The 24,772-nt window shown below is 45.1% G+C and overlaps 1 protein-coding gene across 2 annotated transcripts; it reads right to left on the bottom strand.

The window, feature by feature from the left end:
• Positions 1–773: 773 nt before the first annotated feature.
• LOC308470059 (uncharacterized protein) lies at positions 774–21,331 on the bottom strand. Of its 2 annotated transcripts, none has more exons than XM_080993306.1 (6): positions 20,681–21,331; positions 17,731–17,829; positions 15,813–15,968; positions 12,780–13,178; positions 10,813–10,890; positions 774–1,299 (listed from the first exon to the last, which is right to left on the bottom strand). In XM_080993306.1, the coding sequence occupies exons 1-5, from the start codon at positions 20,760–20,762 to the stop codon at positions 10,856–10,858; spliced, it is 771 nt and encodes a 256-aa protein (XP_080849432.1). In that variant the 5' UTR covers positions 20,763–21,331; the 3' UTR covers positions 774–1,299; positions 10,813–10,855. The 2 variants fall into 2 exon arrangements, with proteins under 2 accessions (XP_080849432.1, XP_080849431.1); XM_080993305.1 differs by lacking the exon at positions 774–1,299 and adding an exon at positions 6,544–9,870 and having other exon boundaries at positions 20,681–21,330.
• Positions 21,332–24,772: the final 3,441 nt, after the last annotated feature.

The raw sequence follows: 24,772 nt of genomic DNA, 5'->3' as shown, positions 1-24,772 counted from the left end.
TAATGGCAAAACATGAATGGCAAGTTCTTTAACAGCACCTCATTCTTGGTCAGGCTTTGTCCAGGTCATTTTGCTGCCTGAGGTGAAGCAGTAAATGGTACACACACACACACACACACCCTGAGGCCACCACTGTGGCAAGGTGCATCTTTCTGAAAGCCAGCCAAGTTATATTGGCACCTGAGACAGAAAATCCCACAAGTACCTCTCCCTGGAAGAAGAAAATAAAATGACGGCAAATTAAATAACTAGCAATTTGCTACCCTTTCTTTCCAGGCAAAAATCAACTACTTGAGGTGCCTAAGGGCAGGACTAGCCCTTGAGTACTATAATTCAGAACAAAAATGAGATACATTTTCTCGATTAGGGTCACAACTGGAGGCTCACACTTCGGGGGTGTTGCTGTTCCTTTTTATAACAGTTATTTACCGCATTAGAGGCAAATGAGCAGAGGTCCTGCTGCGAATGTTGACAAGTCGCTTCTGAAGCTTTGCAAAGTGTCAAAAAACAAACAAATAACTTTTGCAGTGCATAACTGATGGGAGCGGATGGGGGGGGGGAGGCAATGGAAAAAGCAGAATTCTATGTGCCAAAATCTGCATTTTATTTTATTCTTAAGAATAGTCATGAATTGCTAATTGTATGGTGCAGTGTGCAGTGAAATTACCAAAGCACCATGAAATTGTAAAATCATAAAATTCAGAACAAATGACCAATGTTAAAAAAAATTCAAATCTCTAAAAAAGCTTGGTTTTCAGCAGGTGATGAAATACTGCAGTTGTTAGTGGGCAATTGTAGCAGTGTTCCAAAAGACTGGTGCCGCAACACTAAAAGCCTTAGTAGTTCATGTAGACACTAAATGAATAAGATACAGTATATCTGTGGGGGAAATCAAGAGGGCTAGAGTATCACAGTGATCTGGCCAGTGAATAAAGTACAAGGCAGCCCTCCAGCTAACCTTGTCCTGGCCTTTTAGTTCTTTATACACTAACACGGGGATTCTCAAACGTACTGCTCCCAGGCCCTTGAAATGACTGAAAGTGATTGAGGCTCAGCAATCACAAAATGGTGTTGCAGGGACAGAGCTGGTCACAAAATGGCGGCAGATGTAGGCTGAGTTTCACATAACCAGATGGAAATTACAGACACCGCTCCATTGTTGGAAATTCCAAAATCTTCCTTGTGGTAAGGAGTTCTATGCGTAGCTCAGCTTTCCTCAGGTTAAATAGAGGCATTTGCTCTGGAGGGAATGTGATTCAGCCTGCCCATTTTAGGCAGAACTTGCTGATTTAGAAGGATCTGAAATGGAAAAAGGATTTTTATTTTGTATTTCTCGCTTCCTACGCCCACATGTCTATCAAAGTATTTTCACTTGTCTCCTGAAATTTCTCCCCCCCCTTCTCTTTTCACACTTAACTTGTATCTTATTCCACCCCCACCCCCAAACTTCTAGTTTCTTTCATCCATCCTCTCTTGTCCTTTTATCTTCATTTCTTCCTCCTGTTACAACTTTCCTCACTTCTCTTCTGTTTCCAGCTGATTTATTGATGATGATTGTTATGTATTGAAGTTCTCACCCTGGCCACCAGGGGTATTGTGTATATAGTTTTCACTCAGGTCCACTTCAGTTAATTAGACGGGAAACCCTGTGGTGTTGCTGTTACAATGTTGACAGCCGGCTGCCTATAAAAGCAGGCCGGCTGAGCTGTTCAGTTCAGTTCAGTTCCAGCTTACTATAAAGAACCACCTGGAGAAATCTCTGTGTCGTCTGCTATGTCCACCCACAACTTAATAATGATGGTATCAAATATTAACATTTCCCCCTAGTTTTCTTCAATATCTCCTCTGGACATTTTTCTTCAGAGGAAGGAGACCTTTCCCCCCATCCCTAACCCTCCACCAACTTCTCTGGCTCCCACCCTCCTTTACTCAGCATCCAAGGAGTTGCTGGTGCTGGCATTGCTCCAACAAAAAGGCTGTGGGATGGCTAGGAAATGGAACAGGTTGAGGAGGCACTGAAGGGTAGGCCATGGCACTGTGACTCACCTGAAAATGGCCCAAGGCCCACACGTAGCTTCCAGCCCACCAGAAATGCTGTAATATCTCGAATGAAGTCCTTTAAAGTTACTTCGCGCCTGACAAGAATTAGGAACTTTTCTTTCTTCAGGGAGAAAGAAAAGGTCCTTCGTTCATGTCAACTTTCCTAGAGTTGCTGGTTCTCTCAACTGCCGTCTCACTTTGAGGCTGCCCTAGATTACTCTCTAGGCCTCAGTTTCCTGTGGGTAAATGTAGCGTCCAACCTGCACTTTGAGAAACAGCTCGTTCTTTCCAGCGCACGGGTTTGTTTGGTGTGCGTGCTTCAGGAAAAGGGAAGCTGGGGGAAGTGAAGTGAAACATCCTTTCGTTGTTATGATGAGGACAGAGGTGTAGAAAAGTAGAAGTGGAGATAAGTGATGCCAAAATGAGTGGGCTGTCTCCGCTGTGGCAAGTCTCAGGTTGTGGTCCGAGGGACACTTGACAGAGCTAAGGAGGACTGGGTCTGAAAGGAGACCCAGTTGCATAAGAAATACAAAAATGAAACAAATATGTAGGCTATAAACTAACAACTAGTGCAGCAGCACTACTAGGGACACATGTGGCACTGTGTTCTAAACCACCCAGCCTCTTGGGCTTGCAAATCATAAGTTCGGCGGATTGATTTCGCATGGCGGGGTTGTTGCAGGTCTAAAACCTGTTCTTCCTGGATTTTGTCAGTGAGACACAGGAGACGGAGAGGAGAGAGAATACAGCATTTATTAGTTTGTGCAGGCTAACTGATTCAGCAGGATATTTCCCAAAGTCTGATCCCCCGGTGTTGTCCGCTGAGAGTTTTTTGTAGGTTTACACACAAAGAATACACACAGTCCAATTAAAAGCCCCCCAAACATCTGCAGAAGATAGCTGGCAAAAACCCACTGGATGCTTTTTGCCGCAGTGCTCTAGCATACTAGAAAGACTGGACCTGTAATCTTGCTGATACAGCCCTATCTGCTAACTCTTATTGTGCCTTTGTGGCCTTCGCCTGCATACATTTTATTGCAATGCTGTTATCAGCAGAGCTGTTTGTTCTTTGAGCTTATGTGATCAGGGAGGTAATTGACTTCCACGTGGCGCTGTGGGTTAAGCCACAGAGCCTAGGACTTGCTGATCAGAAGGTCTGCGGTTCAAATCCCTGCAACGGGGTGAGCTCCCATTGCTCAGTCCCTGCTCCTGCCAACCTAGCAGTTCGAAAGCACGTCAAAGTGCAAGTAGATAAATAGGTACCGCTCCGGTGGGAAGGTAAACGGCGTTTCCGTGCGCTGCTCTGGTTCACCAGAAGCGGCTTAGTCATGCTGGCCACATGACCCGGAAGCTGTACGCCGGCTCCCTTGGCCAATAAAGCGAGATGAGCGCCGCAACCCCAGAGTCGGTCACGACTGGACCTAATGGTCAGGGGTCCCTTTACCTTTGCCTTACCTCAGGGTGAGCTCCCGTTGCTCTGTCCCTGCTCCTGCCAACTTAGCAGTTCAAAAGCATGCCAGTGCAAGTAGATAAATAGGTACCACTGTGACAGGAAGGTAAACGGCGTTTCTGTGCACTCTGGCACTCGTCACTGTCCTCCATGCACCAGTAGCAGTTTAGTCATGCTGGCCACATGACCCAGAAATGCTGTCTGTGGACAAACGCTGGCTCCCTCGGCCTGAAACATAGATGAGCACCACACCCCATAGTCAAATTCAACTCAACTTAACCGTCCAGGGGACCTTTACCTTTACCTACTGGTGCAGCATCAGTAAGGAGAAACCCTCTTTCTCATTCTCTCTCTCTCTGCTGTTACTGTTGAAAATGAGGTGGCAGGGTTTTGCTTTCCATCTTACATATGAGTGCTTGTGGGCAATGATTTGTGACACTTGGGGTGAAAGACTCGGTGGGTTTGAGAGTGAGGATCAAAAGTGTAAAGTAGCTCATATGCCACGGAGTGATGTGAGAGGAAGAGACGCAGTGAGTGTACTGACCCAGGTGAGAGATGGGGTGACTGAAGCGGTTTGGTTTAATTGGAGATTATCACTGTTGTTCTCACCACAGGTTAGTAATGCTGGTTTGATGACAGAGTTCTTGGTTTGTTTAAAGCAGGCATAGGCAACCTTCGGCCCTCCAGATGTTTTGGACTACAATTCCCATCACCCCTGACCACTGGTCCTGTTAGCTAGGGAGCATGGGAGTTGTAGGCCAAAACATATGGAGGGGCAAAGGTTGCCTATGCCTGGTTTAAAACATCTAGCTGACTTGTTTTTTCTGGATTCTGTAATTATTGTCTGTTATTATTATTTGCTGTACATTTTTTTGTATTTCACCTCAGGAGGTTGCAGACACTTCTTCCCTGGAGGTTTTCAAGCAGAGGCTGGCTGGTCATCTGCCATGGATGCTTTAGTTGAAATCCCTACATTGCAGGCGATTGGACTAGATGACCCTTAGGGTCCCTTCCAACTCTGCAATTCTAGGCTTCTAAGATCATTACTCTAGGATTGAAATCATGGCTGGTGCCAGCAAGGGGCGGGGTCAAGTGCTTCCCCAAACATTATTTTTGTTTCAGGGATCTTAACATGTGAGACACAACTTGCCCATGTAGAAATATACTTTTGCCCTGCTGCACCCTGCCCAAATTTATTTTCTTTTGCCATCACTGACTGAAATATTCAGTGAAGAAGGGTTGTAAATATACACATAAATAACAGGTTCCTGAGAATCCTGAATAGCTGTCTGGGAGGTTGCCAGCTGTACCTCATAATTTACTGCTTTGTGTATGTCTCTTTCCAGTCAGACTCCTCTGGGAGCTGGCAACGTTGCCTGTGTTCCTAACTGGGGCCATTAGTTCACTCCTGACCCAGAGAAGCAGTAGAATTTCCTCTGGGGAAGCTTCCTGTTGCTTTCCTGAATGTTGCTGTCTGGGGCTTAACAGGGCCAGCCCTCCCATTAGGTAGTGAGGCAGCTGCCTCAGGCTATTGATTTTGGGCAGGGCTTTTTTTCAGATGGAACTTGCTGGAACTCAGTTCCGGCACCTCTCAGGTGGGCACCGTTGCTGTTCTAAGAAAACAAGGGAGGTTTCATGGTGAGTTCCGGCATCTCTTTTTCTGGAAAAATAGCACTGATTTGGAGCATCATGAAAGAGCAGCAAATCGGCAGTCGTTTAATTTATTAATGTTGCATTTTTAATAACAAGAAAGAGAGAGGGGGAGATGTGCTTGTTGAGGTTTCTGCTAAATATCTTGACTGGCCTTCAGTGTTATTCACCTTGACTTGAGGGGGCAGTGGCTGGCGGGTTCAAATGAGGTGCCCCCTGCTCTTCCCAAATTTGCGAGGCTTATTTGACTTTTGCTCTGTGCCACGGAAGGCTCATGTTTGGAAAGAAAAAATTATTTGTTTTTAAAAGGCCGCACTGAGAGCTTGGAGCCAGAAAAGTAAAGTAAAAGGTCTGGGCTGCTCCTGAGACTTGGTATGCAAAAAAATCAGCAGGAGCAGTTTTTCAGGGCATGAAGTGCAAACTCTTGCTGATGTCTGAACTTCAGTAGTTTTTTTTTTTTTTTTCAAAGGCACAGGGCAGAACCTTAGTTTAGCAGAATTTTAGTGCTTTAAAAAAGTTAACCTGGTCGCTGTTCATCTGACATGCAGCATCACTGCACACACTTTCCCCTGCAGTTTTTTCAACAACTGCCAATATAACTTTCTAGGTTTTTAAAGCACAAGCAAACCTGATGAAAATCATCAGATGCAAACTCAGTAACTTCCCCAGAGAGAGAGCCAACGGAAAACAATGTAGGTGTTGCTTTGGGGTTGTGCATAACCCCTGTCAGCCTTAATATGTACCAGCAAAGTCAACATCAAAGGAGGTAGGGTTTTTTTTTGCTTTTTAACAGCTGAGGCCCCTTACTTGAGTAGGAAAGAGATTGATGATGACAGCAATTAGGGAGAAATTAGTCCCTGCAAAAGAAAGAAACTTAACGTGCAACTACATGAGTGCTTTAAGGCAGAATGGTGTCTTGGGGATTTAGATAGAATAAGGGAGAGGAAAACAACACGCTCTGTATATGGTAGCAAACCTGACTCTCTGTTGGAGAGGCTTATCTTGAGACTGTGGGTGGTGCAGTAAACTAATTCCTCAGAGTAAAAAACAATTAAATGTGTTTTCTTCCACACTGACTTCTTTATTTCACAAGAGTTAGAAGAATGGAGATGATTCTGGGCTGAATCCAACAAAGCTAGAAGTGCTTAATAATATTTAACCCTATGCATGCCTCCTCAAGTGCAATTCTCTTTGAGTCCAGTGGTACTCACTCCCAGACAATGTATTACAGGGGTAGGCAACCTAAGGCCTGTGGGCCGGATGTGGCCCAATCGCCTTCTCAATCTGGCCCATGGACGGTCCAGGAATCAGCGTGTTTTTACATGAGTAGGCCTTACTTCTGCTTAGGCACCTATAGGATTGTCCTGGCCCTCCCTGTCAGATGAAGAAAGTGAACTTCCAACTCCAGTTCTGCCAAAGGCTTTAATTTTTAGGTCAGATAGGTACATAAGGCAAGGCTCAGAGTGTAGAAATTAACAGGTACGTGAGAGTTTAAATGCATGGCTGAGCGCGATCTAAAACACTGATCTAACAAGTGACACTCCCCACACCTTCCTTTTGAAGAGTGGGGCAGACAAAGTTATTTGCATGACAGGCAGATGGTGTTCCAGGACTGGGCAAGCAAATGGGCATCCCTCCCTCTGCATCGTCTAAAAGAGGTTTGTTCATGCACCAGCACTGGAGTCTCCCTGTCCATGGTGATGAAATTGAGGCTGGCTCCACTTTACTCTCAGCTGCTTCCCCTAAAGGCAAAGGATTTGGGGTGACAGGAGGAGGTAGACTAGGCATATCTGAAGGTAGAACAGTGGGACATTCCCCTGTTATCCCACTGTTATCCAGATGTCCTAAACTGCTATGCCTGTCCCTGGAATCTGAGATCTCTTGTCTGGAATTTACCACCTCCACCCTGCAACCCACTCTGGGATACTCTAGCTCTCTGAGCTCCTCCCACTCTTTTCCAGATCTCACTATGCTTCAAGACACCACCACCATTTATTTATTTATACCCCACCCCTCTGGTTGGGTTTCCCCAGCAACTCTGGGCAGCTCCCAACAGAATATTAAAAACACAATAAAACATCAAGTATTCCAAACTTCCCTAAACAGGGCTGCCTTCAGATGTCTTCTAAAAGTCCTTGACATCTGATGGAAGGGTGTTCCACAGGGCAGGTGCCACTACCGAGAAGGCCCTCTGCCTGGTTCCCTGTAACCTCACTTCTCGCAGTGAGGGAACTGCCAGAGGGCCCTCAGAGCTGGACCTCAGCGTCCGGGCAGAACGATGGGGGTGGAGACGCTCCTTCAGGCATACTGGGCCGAGGCCGTTTAGGGCTTTAAAGGTCAGCACCAACACTTTGAATTGTGCTCAGAAACGTACTGGAAGCCAATGTAGGTCTTTTAGGACTGGTGTTATGTGGTCTCGGCGGCCACTCCATGTCACAAGTCTAGCAGCTGCATTATGGATTAGTTGTTTCTGGGTCACCTTCAAAGGTAGCCCCACATAGAGCACATTCATGAGACATGCCCAGGGCTTTTTCCCCCAGCTGGAACTTGCTGGAACTTGGTTCTGGCATCTCTCAGGTGGGCAACATTGCTATTCTAAGAGAACAAGCATTCATGGTGAGTTCCAGCACCCCTTTTTCTATAAAAAAGCACTGCTTATGCTAAGGACTGTAGCGCAACTCTCTTTAATTTCAGCAGGACAGTTAAGCTCATGAAGATTTAAATTTGTCTCATGGCCTGTGCATATTATATAAACGGAACCACTGTAGAATAATTTTTCTCTTTCATTTCATACAGGAACATGTAAATAAAACCAAAGCAGGGCACGCTTACAAAGAAGAAATGCTACACATATAAAAATATACGGATAAATTCATAAAGCATTACAGTGGCAGTGGCTTTGGTGGCGGCAGAGAGCGGCTAGCAAGAGTGTTGCGCATGTCTGCTGTGGCGGCAATGGAAGGGGGAAAACAAAACATTCTGGGGTCAGATCAGAAGCCGGGATGGCTTCTGTAATTCCCTGAATATCCTGGGGAAATAGTGACACTTGAAAGGTCTGCCATTACCCTTCTAAACCCCTTGTAATCAGCAGCCAGCAAAGAACAGGAAGGGCAGGGAAATGCTGAGCACCATGACCTTATGTTTTAAATTATAAAAGCAAAAAGTTATGTGGGGAGGAAATGCAGTTTGGGCCTTCGATCAATCTGGGCCTTAGGTGCAATTTGAAGAATAAAAAACATAACTCATTTTTTTTCTGGTCTTGCAAAAGCAATCAGTAAGTATGTAGCAATAGGCTTCTGTACATAGATCTGAATCAGGTGATATATATAATCACTGACAAGAACTCCTCATGGCAAAAGCCCTACTTTTAGTGCCCGGTACCTGGTACTGATCTGAAGATCTGTAAGAGCAGATGGCAATAGAACAGGCTTCCTCAAACTCGGCCCTCCAGATGTTTTTGGCCTACAACTCCCATGATCCCTAGCTAGCAGGACCAGTGGTCAGGGATGATGGGAATTGTAGTCTCAAAACATCTGGAGGGCCGACTTTGAGGAAGCCTGCAATAGACTAATTGCTCATGGCAAGGAGCTAAGGGCACTTGATCACCTTCTTGGAGGCAAGACAGGCCTGGTTCATACTTCATGCTAAACCATGGTTTGTAATCTGAACCTGGCCAACAAAATGAATTATTAACTACGAACAAGGTGTATTTGTAAGCGATGGTTTGTTGTTGGTTTATAGACCTTGGTTGATGTTAGCCATTCCTTAGTGTTATGTGAAGTGTTTTTAAAAAATCAAAAAGTTAACAACCATGCTGTTGACGAAAAACTCCTCAGCATTTAGAGTGATCTCAGTAATCCTTATAACAGCCACGTATGATAGGCTAGCAGTATCTTCTTACATGTGCAAGGCTGAGACTGACAGGCCCACCTAAGGACATCTAGTAAGTAATGGACGAGGCGAAAATTTCACTTGGGTCTTCCTGACAGCTTGTACAATTACAGCCCCATCCTATACATGTCTGCTCAGGGAAAAAAAATCCCAATTAGTCAAATGGAATTTAATTCCAGATAGGTGGGTGTAGAATTGCAGCCTTAGTTACTATGCTGAGGCAATGGACTTATGAGCAACACAAATGAAACATTTCCAAATAACTACACTTTTTGCAGAAGGTACATAAGCAATGGTTTGGGATAGGGACCTTTGTATAATAGTGTGACTGCAATTTTGAAATGGCTACTAGTGTACAAAGTTATGCATTCAATTTATTTTAAATGCAATTATTCCATTTATGACCCACCTTGTTTCTGTCCTCAGACACAAGGCAGCATACATGTGGTTGCCAGGTGTCCAACATTCAGCCACTAGCCAGTCCCAGATTTAAGTGTTTTTGTTGTGCGTTGCTCTCACAAACTCATAACTTATGATGGGGATAATTTACTGTTACTCCTGTTTTACAGTTGAGGCTGAGAGGTAGGGACTTAGGCACTCAAAGCTGACGGTGCTTGAATTCCACTCTACATGATCAAAGGCCAATTCAGTTACTAGTACACACTGGCTCCAATCTCTCCCACCCATGATGTGCAAAAATGGTCATTTATGGCAAATTCTGAGAACGACTGCTGGAGAAAAGAAATTCATGCGTTGTTGTCATTGTCATTGTACTGTGTCTAGTTTGGCTTGATATAAAGTTCCATCTAGTTCTGTCGATCCGTCTGCTACCTCTTTTGCTATGGAAGAGAACAAAGAACAGAACTATTGCACAAGAACAAAATCTATATTTTAACTATCAGACAAGTGTAGTTATCAAAGGGGATGAATTATGGCTACCTGAATCATACTGTTATGAGTGTTGGGGGGGGCCTGAATGGTGCAAATTTTTACCATCCAATGTCCAGTGTGGTGTAGTGGTTAAGAGCAGTAGATTCGTAATCTGGGGAACCGGATTCGCGTCTCCGCTCCTCCGCCTGCAGCTGCTGGGTGACCTTGGGCTAGTCATACTTCTTTGAAGTCTCTCAGCCCCACTCACCTCACAGAGTGTTTGTCATGGGGGAGGAAGGGAAAGGAGAATGTTAGCCGCTTTGAGACTCCTTCGGGTAGTGATAAAGTGGGATATGAAATCCAAACTCTTCTTCTTCTTCTCCCCCCCCCCCCAATTTGCTCTTTGAATGGAGTGATAAACCGGACGAAAGTCTTTCTGTAACAGTCCTATGTATTACAGTAAAAGATTTCTAAATACCCTGCATTTAGGGCTACATCAAACAAGCAGATTCGCTTCGCCATACAAAAACAAACACAGTAATCTTTGAGTCCAGTCCTGAGAAACTTGGTCATCAGAAAGGGTCTAACACAATGGATTCCTGGGCTGTGGGGTTTTTTTGGTGCACAAGCTGGATTGTAAAGGTTGCCTGATGTGAAGGTTGGGTAATGTAAAGTCCTTCATGGCATTAGTGAATTTATCCCAATGAATTCAAGAGAACTTAAATCACTTATTCTTCGGTTTATATGGTGTTGTGGACTGGACTGCTTGAGCTTCTAGCTCTTTTGTTTGTTTTTAGTTTCAGGATTGAAAGATAATAAATGCACTATAGGATCTGGAATTTAAAAGGTGAAAAAACAGACAAGTAAATAAGCATAAAACTCCAGAAGCTTCCCTAAGTATAGTCACTTACCTCTCCCAGCAACAGCTGAAGAAATTCTCCTGCCATTCTTCAATTAGTGTGATGAATGCCTGCTTCCTTCACCATCTCCTAACATATTTGAAAGGGAAAAAGAAAAACATGGACAGCATCACTCAGAGGTTGGAGTCAAAGGGGCATAGCAGAGGAGGATACTGATCCATCTAGTTCAGTATTATCTACACTGACGGATAGCAGGTCTCCAGGATTTCAGACAGATGTTATCTAGTCTGTGTAGACAAAGCTGAGCTAAATGGATCAATGATCTGACTCAACATAAAGTTGCCCCAGATGTTTCAGGCAGATGTGCAAGTACCCTTTCCCATTCCTGCTCAGAGCCATTCTTCCTTCCTCCCGTATGGTGCTGGAATGATTGTCCTCACTCTGATTTGGCTTCAAATTTCATCACACTGCCCAATCTCATACGTTACATGGCACTGTCATGAAGTCCATTTAGAGGGAGGGCAATGCTGGATGGGAAGTAAAGCTTGCAAGGTCTCCCTGAGAACATCACGAGAAAGGAGAGAGCCCTGTCTGCAGTCTATGAACATGGTGCATTTTCAGCTGAACCCTAATTTCAACATGCAAGAACAAGAGATCAGCCTTCAGATTCGAATTTCTCCAACTGAACATGGAAGAACTGGCAGTGGATATGTTCAGTGCCTTCAATATATTCACTTTTCTAGAGGAAAAGAAATACAAAATGGCTTCCTCAAAGCTCCCCAAAGACCAATTCCATTCCAAGTGGCACTCCAGTACAGTGGTACCTCGGGTTACATATGCTTCAGATTACAGACTCCGCTAACCCAGAAATAGTGCTTCAGGTTAAGAACTTTGCTTCAGGATGAGAACAGAAATCGTGCTCCGGTGGTGTGGCGGCAGTGGGAGGCCCATTAGCTAAAGTGGTGCTTCAGGTTAAGAACAGTTTCAGGTTAAGTATGGACCTCCGGAACGAATTAAGTACTTAACCTGAGGTACCACTGTACTGCATTTTATACTTTGTTAAATCTGCCAGATCTTATTCAAGGCTACATGCCCTCAGTTCATGAGATCTGTGCCTGTACTCTATGTAAGCTACACCCGGGGGGGGGGGAGAACCTTATTTATAGGTTTACAAATACCAAACATGGTACATTTGATCACATCAACTGTAGGTCAGAACTATCACATTCTACAGATTTGTTCTGAAAGTGCACAGAAAGCAATATGTTATGAATATTTAATTAGATTATACCCCATAAGATGCAAAACAGATTTCACATTGCACTATAGACCACTAGGACAAAAAGTCTGTCCCCTGCCTAGCTGTTACTCAGATGTGTAAACACGTTATGTTTGTGCACTTTGAGAGTGCTAGTGTGGTGTAGTGGTTAAGAGCGGTGGACTCGTAATCTGGTGAACCAGGTTCGCTTCCCCGCTCTTCCACATGCAGCTGCTGGGTGACCTTGGGCCAGTCACACTTCTCTGAAGTCTCTCAGCCCCACTCACCTCACAGAGAGTTTGTTGTGGGGGAGGAAGGGAAAGGAGAATGTTAGCCGCTTTGAGATTCCTTAGGGTAGTGATAAAGCGGGATATCAAATCCAAACTCTTCTTCTTGATTGTTTTCTGGCACTGAGGTTTCCTGCTCCCTGCCTCCAAGAACCAGTTTATGCATTTCAGATTCTGTTATGCCAAGCTGGAGAAGGGGTTTGGCACAGTCAAATGCTTCCTCATGTAAACACGCAGAAAACTAGCACAATTTCAATCTCTTGGTAATGCTTGATTTCTGTGCTCAGGGTTCTCTCTCTTCCACCTCCAAGTGGTAAAGAATTCAAAGACCCATCCTCCACCCTGGAGACTGAAAAGGTGCAAACCAGAAAAATGTTTTGCCACTTAATTCTCGGTCACCCAGGATGGTTTTGTAGGCCCAGGTCTGTGCTGAAGTGTACTGAACCTCCATACACCTCTCTGCCTCCTCTTACCTCCAGCCACTGAAAGATTCACAAAACTACATGCATCTTTCATGTTGTTGGATATCACTGTGATTTGGTATCTCCCAGAATCTTCCGGTTGCACATTGCAGATGACCAGCCAAGCGTTCGTCATGACTGACACTCTCCTCCGATGTTTCGGCAACACCTCGTAAAAGAGGTGGCAATAACGCTGCCACCACTTCTGCGGGTTGCTGGTTAGGCTGCATGACCTCATGTTAAGTTTCAGAATGAAGTCTTCTCCCGCTCCTTTGATGTGGTGCCACTGGATTTCAATGAAATCCCAGTCAGTCTTTGGGACTTGGACATCAAGAGGGATGAATGCCGTTTCATTGACTGCTGCAGTGATGGGGGTCTTTGGCACTTGGATGCAGATGTCAGAAGGTTCACCTGCGTGTCAAAGAAGGAAAACCAACAAGGTTGAAATTGAACTTTCATAGAATCATTGAGTTGCAAGGGACCACAAGGGTCATCCAGTCCAACCCCCTGCAATGCAGGATTCTTTTGCCCAACACGGGGTTCAAACCCACAACCCTGAGAGTAAGAGTCTCATGATCTACAGACTGAGCTGTCCCTTTCTAGGAATGTCAAATATGGAAGATTTTCAACATGTTAATCTGAATTTTCAAAGTTTGATATTAAAAATTTAGTGGGTTTGTTTGTTTTTAAAACAGCATTTTGCCCTATTATGATTAAGGGGAGATTCAGGAAGTTGCCATCATATGCTAATGATGACAGTAGAATTTTCAGAATAAGTCAGTGACAAATTCAGCTCTTGCTGCAACTTCCATCTTGCTTAACCCCCAGTTGTCCTATGAGTCATTAGTTCCCCGAAGATGTGAAAAGGTTAAGAAGATCATGAGGTTTTGGATCAAACTGAGCTCACTGAAGAACATAAAATTATAAACAAACATCCATCTGACCTTGGGCTAACATTTTTACATGCCGAGGTTGGCTGGATATAGACACATAAAAAAACCAAAACATTTCAGGAAAACACATTGTAAAGCTCATAATGCAAAATCACATTGCTGAAGGATCGAACTGTACAGAGCCATCTGGTATCAGTGTTATAACACATTTATAATGCCCCCACTTTAACTAATGTAGCTGAGTCCCTTGTTCTCCCTGGAGAGACATTCTGCTCATTTAAGTATGTTGTTGCAGCAGTGGAAACCCAATGAACAATGCCAGAAACCCGCAATTTTCCAGGCAAACTATATAGCATTTTTAACATGTTCAACTTCTACAATGTGCTGCACATGGAGCTGATTTCTTTGAAGACGCTGCAGAAGCTGCCATTGGTCCAAAATACAGCTGTTAGACTATTGAATGGGATCAACTGAATGAAACATTTTGCCCACTCTTAAACATTTTTTTAATGGCTGCTGGTCACAATTCAAAATGTATGTTGAAATTCTTAATGCTTGATTTTAACGTTGTGTGGCTTCCAGGTCTGGGAGTTGGGAAGTTCACCTTTTCTAAATGGGGTTGCATTCCCTGTGAAGCAACAGGTGTATTGTTTGGAGGAGCTCCTAAATTCAGCTTGTCACTGGAGGCTCAGATGATCTCTATGATGATCAGTACTGAATATCAGCTTAGGCTGGCACTATCCCTTTCCTGGACAACAGGTTGTTCATATCCACCCATCTAGCTTCAAAGTCTGGGCAGACACAGCCCCTTCTCTTGAGAAGTCTCCATCTCGGTGTGAGTTGCTGGTTTGCAAGCAGGCACTGGGTCTGGGTGGATGCAGCTTCTCCCATCTCCTGAGGTGGCATCTGGTCCAGGGAAAGAGCACGGGACCTGCCTCCTCGCCCTGATTAGCCATCCTAAGCCACTGCTCAGAGCCTTCCCTAAATTCTGGCAACTCTCCTCATCAGGAAGGGAAGGAGCTGGAAGTTGTGTCTTCACACTAGAACCAAATGGAGACAGGGGTTCCATCTGTTCTTGCCTCATCTTCCTCCTCTTTCTCCAGAGTCTACTATTCCGGGATTGAACCCAAAGGCACTGTCATGACAGCGAGGCAGGTGCCAAACAGACTAAGAACCTCTTTGGTGGTAGCGGGCGGCTCCACATCTGTGGAACTATCTTCACAGGGATGCACACTTGGCACCACATCCACTTTCAGCAAAATATCCAGTCATCTTAACCTACTTGTGTGGGATGTAATCCACTGAGAGCAGTCAAGTACAACGTTCCTTGTTTTGCTAGAGTGGAAATGCAAGGGAATGTTTGGTCCAGCCGGTTGAAACCTCCTGTTCCTCCTGGCCTGGAGCATCCTTCCTTGCATGTGACTAACAGGTGGGCGTGACCTTTCCAGACCTGGTAAAAGGGCAAGGCATGCTGCCACACTCTCTCTTTTCCATCTTCCTTTCATCCTGCAAGCTTCCAAGATTGCCAACTGCAGTCACTAGGTCAACCCACAAATGGGGTAAACCTGTCTGAATATTCTTGTAACTTTAAGCCTTAACCCTGCCTTCAGGGATCACACTGTGCTCTGCCTGAGTAAACTTTCTTTTTATTGCTTATGAATAAGACTGTGGTGTCTTTATTCCTTTAGGATGGATTCAAGGGGTCTTTCCAGGAAAATATTAGAACACATTTCATCTGGACAAGCCAGATTGAATTGTGTATTGTCTTAAGAAACTCATAAAAGTTTGCATCTAGTTTTCTGCTATGTAAAGGAGAATGCACTCTGCTAAGTAAAGAAACTTGGTAACACAAGTTAGGAAGGATATTAATAAACAATATATCCTCTCCTGCCACCCTGAACATTCCCACAACATACCCAGTTTTTCACTTTATTCAACACTGCTGTTTCAACAACTTGCCTATATGGAGGTCACAAAGATAGGGAAAGCTGCTGTAAGATTTTGCTCATCTGAGCTAGTGGCCGATATCGCCGCATCTCAGGGCAATGAATTTCACAGCGTGAAGAAGAAGTGTAATTAACGTTTGTGTTTTTGAATCAAAGGACTCCTGCATCTGATTTGCACCCACCCACCACAGAACTACCGTACTTACGCATACATGAGGCAAAAGCGTCTTTGCATGAATCGTATCTTGGGAGTTTGGAGAGACGTTCCAGCGCATTGCTGTTTGGGTAGTCACATTGTTGTGCTGAGTAGATCACTGGATGTGGCAAGGTCACCTGGCTTCTTTGAGCAGAGCCTTGGGAAGCTTGGAAGACATGGAAGACATTAGAGAACTGATATCAATTAAGGACAACAGGACAAAAAACAACAACAATCAACCAACCACAAGAAATAGGCATGCTGTCTTTGTACAAAGTACAGTCCCAATCTTGCGCTACTTAGCTTTTTTATTTTTTGCTTCCTACTTCCTGTTAGACTTTCAGTTCAGCAAAATGAAGTTTACCAATAGCTCTTGTGAGTTGCTTATATCTCTATACAGATCACATCTGGGCAAATGGAAAAAGCCTCATTTCCTTAGCAACAAAATATTGCTGTTTTAGAGATCTGCTCACTTTCTGTGGTGGGTGGTGTTGCAGCCCCACATCCAGGACCTTTAGTGACCCTGCTGGGGGGCGGAGGAATGCCGCCCACGTCATTCTGACTCACCTCACTGCCACGCTCATGGCTGTCTAAATGGCACTAGCCATTTGGTTTTCGCCTACCTTGTAGCAATCGTCGCAACTTTTTAAGGTTAGGCATAGGGTAAGCCTTTGTTTCAGGGAGGTGAGGTTGTAGCCTCTGCATGCCCCTCCTCAATAAGAGTATCCTGTTAAAGGGATCCGGGGGGCGTGGTTCCTGTCCAAAGCCTGGGCATGGGGCAACCCCAACGGGGACCCCATGGGGTGCCCCAATTTGACGTATGTCATAGGGCTCCCACTACTGGTGGTTCACCCTTAGTGTGACTCCCTGCAGACGGGCAAGAGTCAATATATAGCCAGGTGTCACCCAAACCTAAGCCAAACCGCTCACATCTATAACCAATAAAGCTGTGGCCTAATTTATCCCATTAACCTAAAATAATTGTGTCTGTGTGTTTATTATCTAAGGGAACTCTGGGCCTTGGCTTGCAATTATTTCTTTATTAAGGATATTAATCTGTCTTGGTTTCTAGTCAATATTGGCTACCAAAGCGGCCTACGCTAAAACATCCACATTATAACAAAAAACCAACAACAAAACATTGTATAAGGAGCAAGTGGAAAGTTTATGACATCCTTTCTGGTCGCAGGCAGCTGATAACATTGGCCAGGTTCTTCCCTTCAGAGCATCCTTCCCCAATCTGTTGCTTTCCATATGCTTCTGGACCACAACTCCCATCATTTCAGACCTTTGGCCATGCTGGAATTTGGGCTGGTGAAATTTGGAAATCAACAGCACCAGGATGCAGAAGCCTGCTCCAAAGGGAGGGCACTAAAGGAACAGCAGGTGGACTGCGGGGTTGGCAGATGGAGTAGAAGCACCCACACACACCCCTCAATATGAATAATACTCTGCTTCCTGGCATCTGAAACCATCTAGGCCAGGGGTCAGCAATCTTTTTCAGCTGTGGGCCAGTCCACTGTCCCTCAGACCATGTGGGGGGCCGGACTATATTTTGAAAAAATAATAATGAACGAATTCCTATGTCCCACAAATAACCCAGAGATACATTTTAAATAAAAGGACACATTCTACTCATGTAAAAACACACTGATTCCTGGACCATCCGTTCAGAAGGCAATTGGGTCACATCCGGCCCCCAGGCCTTAGGTTGTCTACCCCTGATCTAGGCTTTTCCCTACAGAAAGAAAGGGCAGAAAGCACTCCAGACAGAAACTGTTCTGCAAGGGAGAATGGACAAAGGCAATATCCCTGCAAGAGAGCAAATGAATAGGAACTCTGCCTTATTTATTGCATGAAAGCAACAGTATCAATGGCATGAGGAAGTCCTCTTACAAACCAGGATGATCGGAACAGGGATTACTTACCTGGAAGAGTGAGAATGATCAAAGCCAGTGTCAAAGTAACAATTCCTGCCAATGAAATGCCAAGACCAATTTTCCACCAGAGAAGATTGGAGGATGGATCTGTGGAATTAAAAGTATGTGGTGAAGACCACTGGCTGCTCCCTTCCCCCCACACTGTTGAGTGTTCACTGCTGCTGTTACTGAGTCTGGTACTAAGTGGCAGCCAAGACCACAGAGGAATCCAATGACTTCATTGCTCTGTGGAAGACCACATACCGCTAAACCAGCAATAGAGATCCACACTTGGAAGCGGAATTCCATGTGTTTAGCTGACATCAATGAGGATTTTAAAAATTTTAATGTTGGGATATGTGTCTAAGTGTATCTCGAGCAGCTGCAGATGTGCAAGTATTTGCTCTTGAGCAACAGTTGAAACTAGACTGGCTTCCTTTTTGTGTCTCAGAGGCTCAAACGTTATTGAGCTTTCTAAAATCACATGTACCGGAGATGGTAAACTCTGAGCCTTTCAACCCCAGGATGCTGTTGGTACTCGTACTATGACTTTCTGACCTCTCCAATCCTATGGTGAGTGGTTCCCTAGTCCAGGTGGCTGGGAGGTCACCTGCTTTTGATGGTTACACTTCCTCTGAAGGAGCAGGTTCGTAGCCTGGGGGTACTCCTGGATCCACTGCTGTTGCTCGAGGTTCAGGTGGCCTCAGTGGCCGAGAGTGTCTTCCTTCAGTTTCGGATGGTGACCCAGCTATGCCACTATCTGGACAGGGATAGCCTAACTACTGTTGTCTATGTTCTGGTAACCTCAAGGTTTGATTACTGCAATGTGTTATACATAGGGCTGCCTCTGAAGACGGTTCAGAAACTTTAGCCCATGCAGAATTCAGCGGCCAGTTTGCTCACCAGAGCAAGACGGTTCAAGCATATTACACTGATCCTGGTCCATCAGCACTGGCTACCAATTAGTTTCCGGGCTCAATTCAAAGTGCTGGTTTTGACCTATAAAGCCTTAAATGGCTCAGGACCGCAATACCTCAAGGACCGCCCCTTTCCGTATGAACCTACCCGGACCCTGAGATCATCTTCTGAGGCCCTCCTTCTCAAGAGGTCCGGAGGTTGGCAACATGAGAACGGGCCTTCTTTGTGGTGGCTCCCCATCTGTAGAATGCTCCCCCCAGGGAAGTTTACCTGGCGCCTTCATTACACATCCTTAGGCACCAGGCAAACATGTTCCTTTTAACCAGGCCTTTGGTTGATCTTATTGACATCAAACACCCTTTTAGAATGTGGCTTTTTTGGGGGGGGGGTTATTGGGTTATTGCTTTCGGTTTGATTTTATATGTTGTGGTCTTGTTGTGAACTGCCCTGAGACCTCTGGGTATAGGGCAGTGTCTAAGTTGAATAAATAAATAAAACAAATAAATAAATATATTGAACCCAAATTCTTAAAAAAGTATATCACATCAAGACCCAGATCTATCCCATTAACAATTTAAAAGAACCCTCCAGTACCATCAGATTTTCAATATCATAACCGAAAAATCTTTTTTTAAAAAAAATGAACTGAATCCTGAAATCTTGTAAAACCTTGAAATTTCCTCAGCTTTTCATTTCAGCTCTGTTGCTAACGCTCATGAAATCAAGGTTATATTTATGGAGTCTTTTGTGTTTTGAATTAGGTCTGGTTTCCTGTGTGCCTGTTAATTTGTATTTGCTTCCTGAGCTGTCATTACCATAGCAATATACTTTTATGTGGTAATAATCACTGTGGTAATCCAGGTGATCAGGCACGATTCAGTAAGAACATCATCTGGAAATTCTGCATGCTCCAGGCAGTTAGTATCCAAAACGTTTACTCAGGTTAATTAACGGTGGTTTGGAGTGAAAGGGAAAATTCCCGTCTGTGTAAGGCATGGAACAAGCAGAAGGGTGGGCAAGCCGGTTTGTTCCATACCATGGAACCTAGCCATGAATCGTTTCAGCAGGTTGGGGTTACAATTTCCGAGTAGAGGAAAGGAAGCCGTCCTCAGAAAATGTCACAAGCACATCTAGTGCAAAGAGGTCTATTATTTTAATTGCTTACATTCCCCATCATACACCACACACTAAAAAGAAAGGAAGGAAGGAAGGAAGGAAGGAAGGAAGGAAGGAAGGAAGGAAGGAGTTCAAATCATGCTTTTATGTGTTACTTTTATTGTTGTTAGGCGCTCTGAGCCCGGCTTTGGCTGGGGAGGGCGGGATATAAATAAAATTATTATTATTATCATTATTGTTGTTATTATTGTTATTGTTGTTGTTGTTATTATTATTATTATTATTATTATTATTATTATTATTATTATTATTTGCTCCGTGCTCACTCCCTGTATCAACAGGGCCAGAGGAGCCAGTTGTTCATATCTATCACAGCAATGATTCATTTATGTATTTGCCTTAGTGCAGTAACTAGCTGGAACAAAAAAAAGTGGTACTTTAAGGATATTTGGTGTCTAAGGATGCAATGAAACATGCCCTGCCCAGAAATGAAGGTGAGGTAGAGGAGGCAAAAAAAGAAGTTTTTAATATGGTTTGTACAGTTTAAGTACAGAAACTGAGCACATTCTACCATTATAAAATCTGTGTACATGCTGTCCCTGACATTGCCTGTCTCTTAAGTGCTTAATAGACACATATATCTATTGTGTCTAATCCCCTGCTCACATTTTCAAATTGCACATTATCAGCTTTCCGGCTGCATAACTTATGTCTGCAACTCCATATTCTGTGGACAACTGCACACTAAAACACACCTGATTTTAATGATTCTGTTGAAGAAGAAGAAGAAAAAGCCACACGCACAAAGTTCACTGCAAACTCCTTCCAAATCAAACCTACAGGCTTCCTCTTAAGAAACTTCCTTTTTTAGTCACAGCGGCTGCTCTCCTTAAAGAAAAAGGGTGGACATTTCAAAGTCAAGTACCTTTGGTTTTCTTGAGAGGTGGTCTTGGGTACGCGTCCCGGGTGGCTGGGTCTATAGCCATGTACCCATCTTCATCCTCCATCTTCAGTGTTAGTCGCCAGACGGACAAGACTTCAGAAAAGGGACTTGCAGGTCCTTGAAATTCTTCCTGGCAGCCTGATGAAATTGTATGTAAACGGGTTTACAAAACCAACTTCCCAGTTGGTGAAAGTCAGTTTCATTTAGCTGGAATCCATTAGTTAAAACTGGTATTGGGCAATGTCCGCAGGGGGCCACCAACTGCTAGTTAGCTGATAGAAGCTGTCCTTTGTGACAAGTTTATGGCAGTCGTGATCCTTTCATCCTCGTCACCTTCCTGGCTGCTGTAGCGAGCCAAACTCCAGGTGCGCAGCACAGCAGCTGGAGGAGAGATCAGACAACTGGGCTGGAAAGGAACGGGAAGGAGAAGCTGTGTGGCTGCAGCTCTTGCATAATCAGTATTTTTAAAGTCACAGAACAAATTTCCAGGCACTGCTTGAATGGGTCTCTCTGTGTGTGCACGCACACACACTCTTGTTGTTTAGTCGTTTAGTCATGTCCACTTCTTCGTGACCCCATGAACCAGAGCACACCAGGCACTCCTGTCTTCCACTGCCTCCCGCAATTTAGTCAAACTCATGCTGGTAGCTTTGAGAATACTATCCAACCATCTCGTCCTCTGTCGTCCCCTTCTCCTTGTGCCCTCCATCTTTCCCAGCATCAGGGTCTTTTCCAGGGAGCCTCAACTTCATGATCTGTCCTTCCAGTGAGCACTCAGGGCTGATTTCCTTCAGAATGGAGAGGTTTGATCTTCTTGTAGTCCATGGGACTCTCAAGAGTCTCTTCCAGCACCGTAATTCAAAAGCATCCATTCTTCAGCGATCAGCCTTCTTTACGGCCCAGCTCTCACTTCCATACATCCCCTTCCATACATTCCCCTACATGGATCACTGCCTTGCCGTGGTGAAGGGGCTTGAATAACTCAGAGAAGCTATGAACTATGCCGAGCAGGGCATACACACACACACACACACACACACACACACACACACACACACAGACAAATGGACCCCGATTCCTTGCCTTTTGTGATGCTTCCAAGCATTTGGCATTCAGAGCTGCACCCCCTCAAATGTTGGGAATTCCATTCCTCCTGTGCTGCTGATGTGTGGCATTGTTACATTTCACATGTCTGTTTACATTCCAGCCCTGATTATTGGAGTCTTGTGAGTGGAAAGGGAGATACGCTGTTTCCGCTCTGTATAGCTATTGCTTTTGCGGTTCTCTCTCCGAGGACGAAAGACAGAGAGAGAAACCATGTTTTCTTTGTTCTGTTACATTTGATTTAATTTGCAATAAATTGGGACGTGGGTGCCACTGTGGTCTAAACCACTGAGCCTCTTGGGCTTGCCGATCAGAAGGTCGGCGGTTTGAATCCCCGCGACAGGGTAAGCTCCCATTGCTCGGCCCCAGCTCCTGCAGTTTGAAAGCACGCCCCCAAAGTGCTAGTAGATAAATAGGTACCACTCCGGCGGGAAGGTAAACAGCGTTTCCGTGCACTGCTCTGGTTTCACCAGAAGTGGCTTAGTCCTGCTGGCCACATGACCCAGGAAAACTGTCTGTGGGCAAACGCTGGCTCCCTCGGCCTGTAAAGCCAGATGAGCGCCATAACCCCAGAGTCGTCTGCAACTGGACTTAACTGTCAGGGGTCCTTTACTTTTTTTTAGGCTTAGCTTCTGTTTGGACTCTGCTAGTCATGTGCTCATGTCCTTGGATATGGGTCACATCAGCGTGATGGGAGACCGGAGTGATGAATCCTAGGTGACGCTGCGTTTGGGGGGCACCAGCCTCAGTGTTATCACCCAACATCAAGCACAGCTAATTGATGCTGATAAACCTTCCCTGCATAATTTTGTCTAAGCCCCTTTTGAAGCCACCCAAACTGATGGCCGACTTCTACACCTTGCGGGAGTCGATTCCATATACAGTGGTACCTCGGGTTAAGTACTTAATTCGTTCTGGAGGTCCGTTCTTAACCTGAAACTGTTCTTAACCTGAAGCACCACTTTAGCTAATGGGGCCTTCTGCTGCTGTCGCGCTGCCGGAGCACGATTTCTGTTCTCATCCTGAAGCAAAGTTCTTAAGCCTAGGACCCTCGTATCTACGGGACCGCCTCTCCCAGTATGCCCCATGGAGAGCCTCAAAGTCCATAAATAGCAACACCCTAGTGGTCCCAGGCCCTAAGGAAGTTAGATTAGCCTCAACCAGAGCCAGGGCCTTTTCAACACTGGCTCCGGCCTGGTGGAACGCTCTGTCTCATGAGACCAGGGCCCTGCGGGATCTGATTTCTTTCCGCAGGGCCTGTAAGACAGAGTTGTTCCACCTGGCTTTGGCTTGGAGCCAATTTGATTCACTCCCCCTCTTTCTTTTTTCTTTTTCCTTTCTCCTCCTGTGATGAGGCTGCACTTTAATATTTTAATGTTTCAATATTTTAATCTTGTTTTTAAGTTGTTTTCATTCAACTTGTTTTTATTATTGCTTGTTAGCCGCCCTGAGCCCAGCCTTGGCTGGGGAGGGCGGGGTATAAATAAAAATTATTATTATGATTATTATTAACCTGAGGTAATATTTCTGGGTTAGCGGAGTCTGTAACCTGAAGCGTATGTAACCTGAAGCGTATGTAACCCAAGGTACCAATGTACAACGCATGAAAAGCATTTTCTTTCGGGGAATCCAGCCTTTGAGAACCTGAACGAGCAGCGAATGCTCAATGCGCTTCTGTATATCTCAGCTGGCCTCTTCTGAACCAGCCAAGCAGGTAACAAGGGTGGGGCTTTCCTGGCAGCAGGCGCTGAGCAAGTGGCAAGAGGTAAGTGCCCCAAATGCCTTGGGGAAGGGCTGTGGCTCACTGGTAGGGCACCCACTTTGCACGCAGAAGGTCCCAGGTTTCATTCCTAGCATCTCTAGGTCGGGTTGGAGAGTCAGCACTGAGCTAAATGAGCCAATGGTCTGGCTCTGTGTTAATCGACTTACTATGTCCCTGTATGATTCGTGGAAAATCAAGGTTGAGAATTCGGGCCTGGCAAATATCTCACAGGCTGCTTGTTTGGTTTCGCCTTTCTATTCAAATGACGGGAGAAGCCTTTAGGCTGCTTCAGTGTGTGGGTGCACTCCAGGTATCTATTAAAGATGCAGGCCACAAAGAGAAATGGAAAACCTAATAATAATAATAATAATAATAATAATAATAATAATAATAATTTATTATTTATACCCCGCCCATCTGGCTGGGTATCCCCAGCCACTCTGGGCGGCTTCCAACAAAACACTAAAATACAATAACCTATTAAACATTAAAAGCTTCCCTAAACAGGGCTGCCTGCAGATGTCTTCTAAAAGTTTGGTAGTTATTTTCGTCTTTGACATCTGGTGGGAGGGCGTTCCACAGGGCGGGCGCCACTACCAAGAAGGCCCTCTGCCTGGTTCCCTGTAACTTGGCTTCTCGCAGCGAGGGAACTGCCAGAAGGCCCTCGGTGCTGGACCTCAGTGTCCAGGCAGAACGATGGGGGTGGAAACGCTCTTATTGGCTCCCTGCTCCAACCTGTTATGTTGGCATACTTTAAAACTGACCTTTTTGCCTCTTTGTGGAAGCTCTCTAGCTCTGGTAGCTTGCAGGGGTGCCAATCCTGCCCTCAGGATTGTGGGTGCCTGGCCCCCCAACATGCAGGCATTGCATGTTGGTGTTGCAGTGGCTGCTGCCAGCTCCTCTTCCTCCTCCTCACTGCAGCCAGCGAGGCACCCTTTTCCATGGGGAGAGGCTCAGACCTGAGCCCCCCCCAAAGGGTGCCTTGCTCAGTGGTTGTGGAGGGCGAAGCTGAATTGCTTCTCTCTCAGAGGCAACACTGCTGCTTGCTGGCTTTTCTCATTGACTTTGTGGGTGCCCAGTCTCCACAATTATATTATTGTGGCTGCCCAAGCACTCGCAGCCCCCTGGAGTTGGCTCCTATGGTAGCTTGCAGTGGTGAAGATTACACAATTCACGTGGCAGGTGCCTAAGTCTGCACACACACACAC

Source organism: Podarcis pityusensis (assembly GCF_964106645.2).
Source record: "Podarcis pityusensis genome assembly, chromosome: 2".
NCBI classification, from domain to species: domain Eukaryota; kingdom Metazoa; phylum Chordata; class Lepidosauria; order Squamata; family Lacertidae; genus Podarcis; species Podarcis pityusensis.
Note: the sequence above shows the minus strand (reverse complement) of the source record. Positions and strands in the feature narration are given on the sequence as shown.

Bases quoted from the DNA above. Each gene is read 5' to 3' on its own strand.
- LOC308470059 (XM_080993306.1), bottom strand. From the start codon at position 20,762: ATGGAGGATGAAGATGGGTACATGGCTATAGACCCAGCCACCCGGGAC. The intron at 17,830-20,680 runs GTACTTGACTTT...TTAATTCCACAG, and splicing joins ACCTCTCAAGAAAACCAAAG to ATCCATCCTCCAATCTTCTC. The intron at 15,969-17,730 runs GTAAGTAATCCC...ATGTCTTCCAAG, and splicing joins GATCATTCTCACTCTTCCAG to CTTCCCAAGGCTCTGCTCAA.